We start from the raw sequence: 13,396 nt of genomic DNA, 5'->3' as shown, positions 1-13,396 counted from the left end.
GTCCTATTGGAGCCTTTGGAAAGGACACCAGGATGTGTCCAAAGTTTCCCCTATTTGCTATTTGTTAAGAATATTAGCTCAATAATAATGAGAAAATATTTAAGAAGGGGAGTGAATTGGATTTATAAAAATTCTTTTCACCAAATTAAACTTTTAATGATGGCAAGCTTGAAGACAAGTTTCTCAAATTTGCTTTTAACTTCAAAACATGGCAAAGGAAATTTAATAAGCAACTTAATGAACACATAAGTTGAAAACAAATTTTCCAAACTCTTCAAAGTAAAATGCAAAAGTGTAAAAGTGAAGAATAAGTAAGTTGTAGACAAATTTCTAATACTTCTTCGAGATGAAATGCACAAGTTCAAGGAGTAAAAAGTGGAGAGAAAAAACACACAAAAATTTATAGAGGTTTGGCCTTCTTTATAGGCATTTACGCCCTCTCTCTTAGCAAGCTAAAGAGCTTCAAATTTACTATGAAAAATAATTTTTAAGGCTCAAGCATAACCTTTATAATGCTTTCTAAAGATCAAGTACAACCTCTCAATACAATGTCTTTTATGGATCCAGCACAACTTTTTTAACTTTTCAAAGCCAAGTTAGAACCTCTATGCTTTTTCGAGGAAATGGTATAACCTTAAACCACTACCTTTTGGAGGCTTATAAATATGTTCTTTATTTATATTTATTATAAATGAGTAATTAATATTTTAAAAAATAATAAATTTAGTTAATAATTAATGAACAATATATTGTAAATAAAGGATAAAATAATATTGGTTTTGCTTACAATTTAATAATATTAAATATATTATATTATACATTAATGTGTAATATATTATGAATATCTAAATATATTATTATTAGTAATTATTCATTATTTACTAAAGTTTAATATAAATATATTAAAGTTTATTATTGATAATAATTATTCATTTATTGCGTTTCAAAAAAAAATTATTCATTTATTAATAAAATATAAAATATTTAAACTTTTGTTGATATAAGGACTCAAACTTGTGTATGGATGGAAAGTAAACCAAGCCTTTGCCAAGTGTGAGTGAAGGAACAAATGCATGTTTTTTCTTTTTATGTTTAAATTTTTGTATATTTTATAATTATGGATGAAATTTATAAGTTTTAATATTGTAATTTGCAAAAGAAAAAAATTGATAAAATTTTAGTCTATTGGTCCAAAACCAAACTCACTAAACCAATTCAATTTTGGTTCGTTTGGTCTTCTTTAAAATTTTGTTAGTTTTTGTCGATTTTTTAAAAAAATTTTGATCCATTTAGCTTTTAAATATGACGGACCAAACCAACTAATCCACCCATTTACTCACCCATACCTAACCTTAGGATTCAAAGAGTTATTACTTGTTAAGAATGGAATATTCCCCTTATATTCACTTAAGGTGATAAATCCATTATTGATCATTGGCTTTCTTTCTTGTATTTCATGTTATACTCAATATCCATCCTTTTTTAGCATAGGACCACTTTAGCTTGTATCAAAGTGTTAACTTTATGATTGATTCTTGTTTTAATATGACAAAAGCTAATGATCAAAATATTAAATGCCTAGGGCATTAGGACTTTAATGAAAAACTTCTATGAATTTAATTGACAAATAGGCTAAGTACTTAAGTTTAATACTTTTTAAGGGGCTTAAACTAACTTGAAGTACCAAGACCTTGAGTGAAGGTATCGAGACTTTTTACTTTGTATGCCTTAAGAAACAAACTAAGTATGAAGGTGTATTGAGATAACTCTAGACGATATCGAGATTCCATGAAGAGAAAGACAAAATTATGGAGAACGACTACTGAAGTATCGAGATTGAAGCTTCACGTATCAAGACAACTTCTCAAAAAAGCAAAACTCTAGAAAGCAAGCATCAATGTATCGAGACACACAATTTGAGTATCGAGACTTTGCTTGCATAGAAGAAGATTGAATGTACCGAGATGGTAGATCTGTAGTATTTACACAACACCTTTAGAGAACATGGAACAGAAAACATGTGTCCAAGTATTAAGACTCAATGAATCGTATCAAGATTGAAAACTTCAACATTTAAAACTTCAGAGGTCAACTGCTCATGTACAAAGATCAACTTGCAAGCATATTGAGACATTATCTCGAGAAGTGAATTTTAGAGAGCAAGCTACAATGAATTGAGACCAAACCAATTAAGTATCGAGATAAGGCTTTCTCAGAATTGCTTAAGGAAGATTAAAGTATCGAGAAAGGCATCTAAATTATTGAGACACCAGTAAAGAGTGGAACTTAAAGTATCGAGACTCTGATTGCAAGTATCGAGACATCACATTAGACAAACTAAAGGAAGATAAAGATAATGGCTAGAATTTTGAATTTCAAAAGCCAAATGGCTAGATTGAGGTCTTTTGATATAAATAGAAGGCTAGAACTCATTTGTGAGTTAAGAGAGCACATTGAAAAGAAATCCTAAGCAAGAGTGAATCCTTCAAGAGAAAATCCCTTATTCTGACTCTTCAAACTTAGTGTTCCTATCCTTTGTTAATTGATGAGCTGAACTCCTAATCCTTTATCAATCCTTCATTTGTCTCTTAATATCATTGCTGTATTTTGCCTACTTAGAGGCAAACTTTAGCTAAATTCTCATTCTTGTAAAGGTTATACCTTACCCTTGAAAAGGTTGAGTGTTTTGAAGTAGTTATACCTTAACCCTTAAAAAAGTAATGTTGAGAAGTTATACTTAAGCTTGTGAACAGGTAAAAAGTTTCTACTTAATCCTAGAAAAAGTAAGTGTATATTGTTTGCTTAAGCCTTGAAAAAACAAGTGTAAGGGTTGTACTTCAGCTTGTGAAAATGCACCATTGTATAGGTTATACTTCATCCTTAAAGGGTACTTGAATTAGTAGATTGCAAATTTCTTGGTGAGCTAAGGGAGAGTAAGTAAGCATCAAGGTTGAATTTGTATAAATCTTGTGTCCTTTGTGTTTGTTTTAATTTGTCACTTACGTTCTTGCTTGCATATCATCTCAAAGATTTTCAACTATGGACTTTCAAATCTCTTGCTGCTCGGTTTTAAAGGCTCTTAGTTTAGCGTAGCTCTTGACTTGTGAAAAATGATCTCTTAAAGAAATTTCAAAATACTCAATTCACCCTTTCTCTTGAGGTTTACCTAGGAGCTTAAAGATTTTAACACAAAGCATAACATTCCACACATAAATTAAGAAAATGATCACTTATGCAACTCTCACATGAGATTATTTTTAGCTATTTAATTTGAATTTTTATTCATTTTTTATATTTCTATTTCCAATTTTTATTTATTTATTTTTCTTTCTTTCATGCACATATTTAAACTTGGAAAATTATTTCAGAAAATACTATGAATAATAAAAATATGAAAGATAAAATTTTAATCATTCCTTTATTTCATTATTTATTTATTATGTACATATTTAAAACTATGAAATTATTTCAAGAAATATTAATTAGGAATAATAAAAATTGTAACAAAAATTGAACTAATTAAATTAAAAAATTATATTTGTTTACAACAAATATTTTTTAAAAGGAACTTTTTAGGAAAGTTACAATTGATAATTTTCTTAAACTTTTCAAAATAAAATAATTACGGGACCAAAAGTTTTGGGGAGAATATTTTATTTATAAAAAATAATAGGAAAGTAATTATCAAATAAAAATATATAAAATAATATAAAAACTAAATTAAAATAATATATAATAATAAAAATAAAGAAATAGAAAAGGATTTAACCCAAATTTTTAATAAATCATTCAATTCCAGCAATGAAATTTCTTCAGGTGATTTCCTTGAATGTTCTTAAGATGGGAGAACTCTCTTAGTTTTTATCAAAAGTGCTGAGAAAATTCAAGAAATGTTTCTAATATAAAATAATAATAATAAAAACAAAATAAAAAGAAAAATAATTAAGCGAAATAAAATTAAATATGAAATTAATACTTTTTATTAAAATTGAAAATAAGATAACAAATTATTAATTGGTACTATTTTTTTGAGTGGGCATCGATAATGCATAAAGCAAGCATTCTCCAAGGAAAATCCAGTCGTGAGAGAAGCACAATGTAATCGATTCAATTGAAGAGAGAAACCGAATCACAACAAGAGGGAAGTTTTCGGTCGGGAAACTCCTCCAATGACTCACTTTATCATTTTATTTTTTAAAATATTAAATTAAATAACCAATACTTTAAATTAACACCTAAGCATTTGGTTCATTAATTGATATATTATCTTCCAACTGAAAAAACAAAATTCGAATCTTCCTTCCTTCAATTATAAAAAAAAAAAAACCAATACCTTAAATTAATAAGTTTTACATATCAACAACTGATATTTATCTTAATATAACTAACGATTCTTATTTTATGACCTTAGACTAAGGTCAATTTTTATAACTTTAGAGTAGAATTCAGCTTGACGTTAAGTGTGTGAATTTCGAGTTTTATTGAACCCGAATATATATATATACACACACACACACGCATTAATATAATTCTTACGCGTTGGGTTAGGAGACTGTTATTTTGTAAGTATTTTTGGAAATTATTTTGTGAGCATTGTTCGAAGTACTAAATGGAAGCTTATCTATAAGAACAGTGCAGGCAATTTGCATAACATATGTGGAAGTAATTGTATTTTGGAGGCTGCATGCAAATATATTGTTGAAATATATAAACTAGAGTGTTGCAATATATATATATATATATATATATACACGAAATTGTGTGCATTTTTAGGATCAGTTTAGAACAGATTTTCTACGAAAAAATTAAAGGCAGTCTTATGGGTGACTTACAATTAGTATTGTATATTCCTAACTATTATCTGTAGATATTATACAAATAGTATATTTGAAAACATAAGTTGAAAAAAATTTGACGATGTTAGTAACCCTTGTTTCTGTGTTTTGCTACTTACCACAGAGAAAAAATGACAATAGTTAAGCAAATAAAATCAGAATATAAAATATTGAAAATCAAATGATTCAAGAATAAATTTAATTACATAAAATATCTAAGACTGACCTTGAGACAATTAAGTTTGTACAAAAACCATAATAGAAAAAACGAAAGCATTAGCAAAGGATTAAAACAAATATTATAAAAAAAATTAACAGTATTAACAATAAAATTAGAGTAAAATGACACTTAAACATGAATTCGAACAGTCCCAATTTGAAGTCAATTTTAATATATAAAAAGATAGTATAGATATGTTTTGCACAGCTAAATGGGTTATTGAAATAAACTTCCCCGTTTTAACTGACTGATTGTTGTAAACCGTCTCTCCTTCCCTCCCCCATATCTCTTTCTCCTACTTTCTTTTGCCTTCACTTAATCCCATGATCCCAAGTAAGGACACCGTTTCCTTTACATATATATTCATTCTCTTTCTTTAATCCCTTTTCCATTTTGTGTTTGAGTTGCAGTACTTCTTTTCTTCATTTTCCATCACTATACTTGTATACAGAAAAGAACAAACATATGTAAAGGCTGAATGTATACTTCAAACTTCAAAGTATGACTAGGGGACTGAATTCCCAGATGTTTCGTTTGCATATCATATATTATAGATACACGTGCGCTTATAAATGCTTATATTTCCACCCAGGCTGGCCAATCCTCTCTTACATATGCAAATATTGTTGATACACTGTTGCCATTGTTTTTTTTTTTTTCTAATTTTCTCTTTGGGCAATTTCGTTTTTCTTTTTAAATATCTTCAATTTTCTTCATTTTCTTTTTTTTTTATCAATTTCTTTTGTGAGTGTGAGGATGGCACTTGTAACAGGAAAACTGAAGTAGGCTTTTTGACTGGAATGTGATTGTGGAACAGACAGTAATGGGGACAGTTGTGAGTAAAGCTGCAAATGGGATTGGAGGAGTACTTGGAAACGTGTTAGCAGCTCCATTTAAGAGCGTTTTTGGTGGATCATGCGAGTGAGAAATTTATAATTATTGTTCTTTCTTTTCAATTGAAGTCTTATGATCACTTGCTAGTTTCTGTTCAATATTTTAATTAGGGAACCAAATGAGTGGGAACTATGGGTATATATTATCTCTATTCTATAATTCATCTGCATTGTACTTTTCCAATAAATCTACACTTGAGATTGTTGTACAGTGAAGAAAGCATTAAGAAAAACATGGTAGTATGTGTCATCATGATGTAATTTAGTTAATGACAGTCATGATATAGCCTTGCCATGAGGTTGAACTCCAGATTGGTTAAGAAACTTCTCTGTGCCTGGATAAGCAAAATGGACATTTTAAAAAAAGATTTGTATGTAATAACTATTATCCTGCTAATCATGTCTGAGTGGTAAAAGCTGAGATAGAGGAATATAGTTGTTTTTCTCTGTTTCCAGCAGTCTGTGTCCAAGTAATTTGTTTGGTATGTGTTTGCAGGAGTCCTCTTTCCCATTGCAAAGATTTACCCATGTTAGTATGTAGCTGCATTCCAGATTGATTTTCCATAATAGTAAACCCCCTGATCTGAAAAGTGCTTTTCTTTTCAATTTTCTCATTTCTGTCCGATGTTGGACTGACTTTTTCCCAGGATTTTGTTGTGTTTGTTGATTGCCTTGGATCGTTCCTTTTGTGTCTTCCAGTGTCTACAATGATTCAAGATGTGTAAGTGTCAATTAAATCTATCCCAGAGGAGGAAAAACCTCATAGTCCGTTTTACTTGCAAAACCGAAGTTATCCACTTGAACTAGTAGGCATCGGATGATAGCTTAAGAGAACAGCTCTTCATATATATTTCATACTCTTGCCATTTTTATAGCAAAATCAGTATGCTCCTTCATGTCTGCCCTCCATCAACTGCTTCAATGACTAGATGCCCAAATTGCAGTTGTTCGGCGGAACTATTTTCACCTTTATTCGGCCTTCAGATTCTACCTTTTCTTTTCACTCCTTTGATCCATGACTTAATTAATCACTCAGGTATAAACACAATGCAGAGAGGACTTCAGCCCCTTTTCCACAAGGATATATAGAACATGATCGTATTGAGCTCCAACCACCTTAGAGATTCATCCATTTTGACAAAGTGCTTGTTTTAAGGTTAAAAAATCATATCTGTATTCACAACTATGTGCTCTGACAAAGATTCCCAGATATATAGTTTTGGTGAGCAGCAAGAAAATGGTTTTGTTAACATCTTTCCATCTTTTCTATCTCAAGTTCACAGTATAATTTGCCCTGGACATATACTTCATAACCATCTTGCTTTTACAAACTGGGCCCTGGTCATGGCATTTCTTCAATTACCAATAGCATTTTCCTTTTGCTTACTTCATGTGGAAGGAAACATTTTGATTTGTGTTTGGCCATCGTGCACAATAGCCATGAATGGTGACCCGATATGGATATCGAAAATATGGTTATTTCTTGTAGTTTGTTTGGTGTTGACATCCAATTCCTTGCTTTGCAGGGGCATTTGTTCGGGGCCATGGGATGCAATTTGCTTTATTGAGCATCTATGTGTCTCCAATCTGGTGAAGCTATTGATGATTTTGGGCCTTTGTTTCATAAGTAATCTGTTCGGAACACAATGTTTTAGCTATAAATATACAAGAAATTTCCAAATAAACTTTCTTGGAATTCTTGTGCATGATTATTTTGTATTCGAAATAGGACCAAACAGCATCTTCTAAACTGCTAAGATCTTACTTCTTTCTCTTTAAACTTTCATTTGATTCAAGATAAGCTAACAATTTCATTTTCTTCTTCATATTTACTGTTTTGTCACAGTTTTGATGTTCCTGTACCTATTACTCAAGTTGGGGATATGCCAGTGCGTCATAAGGAGCCTTTGCAAGATATGCTGGGCAGGTTGTGAAACATACTGGTTTGCATTAGAAGATGTTACCTGTTTCTTGTGGCACAAGCTTAAGAACACAAAACGAGTAAATCGCTACCACCGTCGTCGTCGTCGTTTTCGAGACATTGAAGTAGGGTTTAGTTCAAGCAGTGAAAGTGATTATTCAGATAATTATCATCACCACCACCACCCAAGTTTCTCCAAAAGGAAGAACACAGATAGAAATAGGCAAAGACTGCAGAGCAATCACCCTCATAACCGTCATGTAAAGTTGAAGAATAGTGAAGTTTCAGTTCATCTAAGGGCCAGTTCCAGGAGGCTAAGAAGTTCTCGACGCCTTCAATTAATTAAAGGCAGAAAACCACAAAAAGAGGTCAACATATATAAGAGGAGGAGGATGGGGTGATAAGGGCAGCAGAGAAGATGATGCCATATGTGGATCTTTTGTTGGTGCTCTTCTATGGTGTCTATGGGCTAGCATGTGTCTTTTTCAGTATTTACATGGTCTTGCATGCAAATGTTTATATGTTGAAAGCTATCATATGATATTACAATCAAATCCATTTTTGTTAGTCAATTATAAGCAAACAACAGTACCTCTCACCTTTTTTATAATGACATGATATATTAATATGATGACATGATCATGTACGATTTTAACTCTCTACGTTAACATTATTTAGATGTAAAATGACAAGCGACTGTTTTATTATAATGATAATTGATGAATCATTAATTGTAAAAACTTATTAAACTTAAAATAAAAATATTAAAACTTAATTAAATGTAATAAAAAAATAAAAAAAATTAAATTTTTTTAAATAATCTGAGAGCTTTTTCAATCATTATACCAAAATTCAAAAAAAAATCCATTGAGCTTTAGACTTCATAATGAAATGTAACTCTCTTATTCTATAAAAACTCACCCACTTTCATTTTAATATTCGAACTCTTTATGTCCAAATTAAAATTTAAAATTTTAACCGTTAAAATCATTAATCATTAATTATACTTATTGTAATTTCAGTAATTTATCATTAGTCAAACAACAAAAAAAGGAAGATTGGTTGGTCAAAGCAAAATGTTTTTAGCATGATAATTTTCACAAGTGTTTATCAAAGAAGCGAGGAGGGAGACGAGGTACAAACTTGCAAGCTGAACTGACTAGTCAAAAGAGGCACAGAAAGAATCGAAATGACGGAAGTTTCAAAGTTGAATAAAAAGGATTTGATTCCCCAAACAAGGCAATGGTATTGAACGTTACCATTTCAGTCATCCACGAGTCAGGCCCATAGCAAAAGGTTTTCAACTAAACCATCCGTTTCTACTCATCACCTCAACTTTGTACTATAAAATTGGGTTCCAAGGAAAGGACCACCCCATTGCTAACAAGTAACCCTGTTTCAGCATCCACCAATTCATCAAGAGGTGAGATTCCTAATCTCCCCTTTACTTAATGTTTCTGTTTATTTGCCTTCAAGTTCATGTTATCCTTCTTTTTTATATATGATTTTCGTTTTGATTGATTCTCCATGTTACACCATTGTTAAACTCTTGTATATACAACTTGAAGGTGATAAACAGGTCTCATGAAGAAAGGAAAAAAGTTGCTAAAATGAAAAGAGAGAAGATAATGTATGTACACACACATGAATAGGCTTAACATGTATATACAAGAATTTGGTTTCCAAACAAAAATGAATCTCCTCTTTACACTGTTTCTTTAGATCTTCCTACTACAATTTGGGCAACAAAAAGAAATCTACCATCTCTTTTCATTGTTTCCTTAAATTTATTTACTACAATTTGGGTTTTTTTATATATAGTTTCTTTAATAGACACCCTAACTAATATGTATTTCTGAATTTTCACCTAAGGAATTAAATATGTACAAATATCTAGATGTATTATATTTTTTCATTGTTTGGTGAAGTCAATAAATTATTAAGTATATTTGATTATAGTGTTTGGTTCAGTGGAAATATTCTAGGAAATAACACTGATAATATGATAAATTTTTTAAAATACCCTTGAAGTTAAATTTTGTATATTTTAACTTTTAATTTTTGAAATTGTTTTAACTAAATTAAGTTATTCAATTTTTTAGTCTTTTTTTATTGAATTTAATTTAATTTTTAATTAACCTAAATTTATTTCTTTATTAAATTAAAACTTTAAATTTTTTTTAATACATAAGATTATGACAATTCGAGGGTAAAGTTTTCCTTATCCTATTAGGAGAGGGGTAAAACTGTTTTCGAAAAATTTAAACAAAGGTAAAATAGTCCAAAAATTTAAACAAGTTACTGATATACTGCTATAGCTAATATACTTACTATTACATTTAAAATGTAATTTTATTTTGTTCCTCTTGCTTATGCCTTGGTGGCTTACATTCACTAATTTTAAATAGCAATGAATTCGTTTTACAGGTCGAGAGCAAAATGATTTCTTGCTGCTTGCGCTTGTTTCTTTTTCTTTCCCTATCGAGTTTTGCTGTTGGAAGTGGACGACTCAATGCAAATTCCTACACCGTAGCATCAAGGTTTTCAGAGTTTGATCATGTGGACAATGTGCATCCCAACGTGAATGACACTGAGGGCAAAAGATGGGCTATTCTGATTGCTGGTTCCCGTGGTTATGGGAACTATAGGCACCAGGTAAAACTCAACTTATTTTCACGTATCATAAGCTCTATTCTATTCATTCCTATACTAAGGAATTCATATTAATTAATAAGGTAAAACTATACTTGGCAGGCTGATGTGTGCCATGCATATCAAATTTTGAAGAACGGTGGATTGGAAGATGACAACATTGTTGTTTTCATGTACGATGATATTGCATTCAGTGTATACAATCCAAGACCCGGTGTCATCATCAATAAACCCAATGGAGACGATGTTTATAAAGGAGTTCCCAAGGTAATTTAGTCCAAATTGCTTTCTCTTTTTTGCATGGAATTTTAGGTTATATGTATATATACATATAGATATACTTGCTCCTTTTTTGATAGGATTACACAGGGCAAGATGTCAACGTGAACAACTTCCTCGCTGTTATTCTTGGGAACAAATCTGGTCTTACCGGTGGAAGTGGAAAAGTTGTAGAAAGCGGTCCAAATGATCGTATTTTCATATATTATACTGATCACGGCAGCCCTGGATTACTTGGTTAGTACCCCCAGTAACATTATCAACTAATTTAAGTACAGTTAACCTTTCGGCTTGTCTTCCTTTTTGAAGGGTCAATATGGTCCTCACCAAGCTTTTAATTATATTTAGCTTAATGCAAACTGTTAATAATCCTCTGTATATGACTTTACACATTAACAGGAATGCCATCTGGTGATGACCTTTCTGCCAAAGATCTCATAGATGCGCTGAAGAAGAAGCATGAAGCTAAAAGTTACAAAAGCATGGTAAATTTATTATTTTTTGACAATATATTAATAGCCCTTTTTAGTTATTTTATTTATTTTATGATGAACGTATTTCAGGTTTTGTATGTTGAAGCATGCGAGTCTGGAAGCATGTTTCAAGGGATTCTTCCAAACAATTTAAGCATATATGCAATCACAGCAGCAAATGCAATGGAGAATAGTTGGGGAACATATTGTCCTGAAGATTATCCGAGTTCCCCTCCAGAATTTGATACATGTTTGGGAGACTTATTCAGTATTTCTTGGATGGAGGACAGGTTCACTATATGTTTTAATTTAATTAAAAACTCTTAAATCTTTTTTTTTTCTATATGATATAAAGACAGGCATTGTAAATGATATTTTCCAATTAATATAGTCATACTGATTGAATTTTTAATTTCCTTCTTTCCTTTTGGTTTAACATAAACAGTGACATTCATGATTTACGCAATGAAACTCTGGAGCAGCAATATCAAGCGGTAGGTGTTCAATACTATATTAACATATCATCAAATGATTAATCAACACGAATTTTGTCATTGCATATTTCAGGTTAGGAGGAGGACAGCAGTGGATAATCTGGATGTTAGTTCTCATGTCACGCAATATGGAAATGTGACACTTGAAAAGGATGTTCTCTTCTCTTATATGGGTACCAATCCAGCAAATGATAATTTTACACCTACTGCTACTGCTCACCCCATGAATTCACCAATGTCTTCAAAAGTTGTTAGCCAACGTGATGCCAGCCTCCTTCATTTCTGGCATAAGGTTTGGGGTTCATTTGTATCTTAACCCTTTTGAACAAATTCCAAAATTAGACAATATATATATATATATATTTATATATTTATGTTCATGAATTTGTAATTTTGTTTGAATTGATATTGTAGTTTCTTAGAGCTCCTGAAGAATCTGCAGAAAAGGCTGAAGCCCACAAAAGGTTGCTTGATGAACTCTCCCATAGGAAGCACATTGATCAAAGTATAAATCAGATTATAGCAATTCTTTTTGGGCATCAGAATGTCTCAGAAATGCTCAAGTCTGTTCAATCTGCTGGACAACCTCTTGTTCATGACTGGAATTGCTTCAAAATGCTTGTAAGTAGTTCAAAGATATACTAACAAAAATCCCACCCAAGCACTAGCTATAGTAATTACCATAATTCACATGCTTTGAGGCTTACCCTCTGTTTGTTTCACTCTTTGCTTTTGCAGGTTAATGCTTTCAAAAATTACTGTGGATCCGCATCTAGGTACGACATGAAGTATAGTGGAGCTTTTGCTAATATGTGCAATGCTGGGGTGGATATAAAGCAGGCTACTGCAACAATAACTCAAGCTTGCTCCATGCATTCTCCTAGTTCATGAAAGCTATATATTGAAAATAAATTTAATAATTTGAATGAGTACTTCAAATTAAAGCTTTTACATGATAAATGCCTGAAATAAGTTGTTGTCTTATATGTTGTGCTTGCTCTATATTTATAATTACTTTTGATAAACAATTAAGTGATAGTTATATGAACTTTATTAGTATCTTTAAAAAATAAATGAAAAATGATCCAAAATTACCTTTTACACCATTTGGCCTCTAGACAGGGGCGGACTTAACCAATTTTTATTGGGGGGCCAAAGACAAAAAAAAATAAAAGATAAAAATTTTTAAAATTAATATGTTGAATTTAACCAACGATCAAAAGATTCATAATAGATTATAATCTTATATAACATCTAAATAAAAAACCAAAAAAAAAAAGAGTTATAATAGTTATTTACGAAAGTTGTGCTCGATGATGTTTCCTAGATTCAAATTTATCAATTATTAACTCTGTACTGTAACGACTAGTAATATCTTTCTCAATATAAACAACTAAATTATCTGCAAGAAATTTATCATCCATTTTGTTCTGGATTCTTGTTTTCACAATTTTTATTACTGAAAATGCTCTCTTTGTAGTTGCTGTAAAAACCAGAAGAGTCAAAATAAGGAGAATAAATCTATCAATCAAGTGGTAATTCTATGACTTTTCTATTTCTGCTAATCTCTGGCACAATTTAGAAAATGTCTTAATGTCTTCAAAACTTTGATGATGAGGTATATCGAGC

At 30.9% G+C, this 13,396-nt stretch overlaps 2 protein-coding genes across 2 annotated transcripts; both read left to right on the top strand.

The window, feature by feature from the left end:
• Positions 1-5,878: 5,878 nt before the first annotated feature.
• LOC110426397 (uncharacterized) lies at positions 5,879-8,457 on the top strand. The gene is made up of 3 exons (XM_021441610.2): positions 5,879-5,976; positions 7,475-7,575; positions 7,795-8,457. Exons 1-3 carry the CDS (start codon positions 5,879-5,881, stop codon positions 8,268-8,270), a joined length of 675 nt encoding a protein of 224 aa, XP_021297285.1. The 3' UTR covers positions 8,271-8,457.
• A 1,851-nt stretch (positions 8,458-10,308) lies between these two features.
• On the top strand, positions 10,309-12,658 carry DELTA-VPE (delta vacuolar processing enzyme). Its single transcript, XM_021441457.2, has 9 exons — positions 10,309-10,524; positions 10,624-10,788; positions 10,881-11,037; positions 11,200-11,285; positions 11,364-11,563; positions 11,719-11,767; positions 11,841-12,059; positions 12,182-12,388; positions 12,506-12,658. The coding sequence occupies exons 1-9, from the start codon at positions 10,309-10,311 to the stop codon at positions 12,656-12,658; spliced, it is 1,452 nt and encodes a 483-aa protein (XP_021297132.2).
• The last annotated feature ends 738 nt before the right edge of the window (positions 12,659-13,396 follow it).

The sequence above is a fragment of the Theobroma umbraticum genome, unplaced genomic scaffold (genome assembly GCF_002168275.2).
Source record: "Theobroma umbraticum cultivar Fairchild unplaced genomic scaffold, ASM216827v3 scaffold_55.0, whole genome shotgun sequence".
Classification (NCBI taxonomy): Eukaryota; Viridiplantae; Streptophyta; class Magnoliopsida; order Malvales; family Malvaceae; genus Theobroma; species Theobroma umbraticum.
The sequence above is the reverse complement of the archived record's forward strand: the minus strand, read 5'-3'. Positions and strand labels throughout refer to the sequence as shown.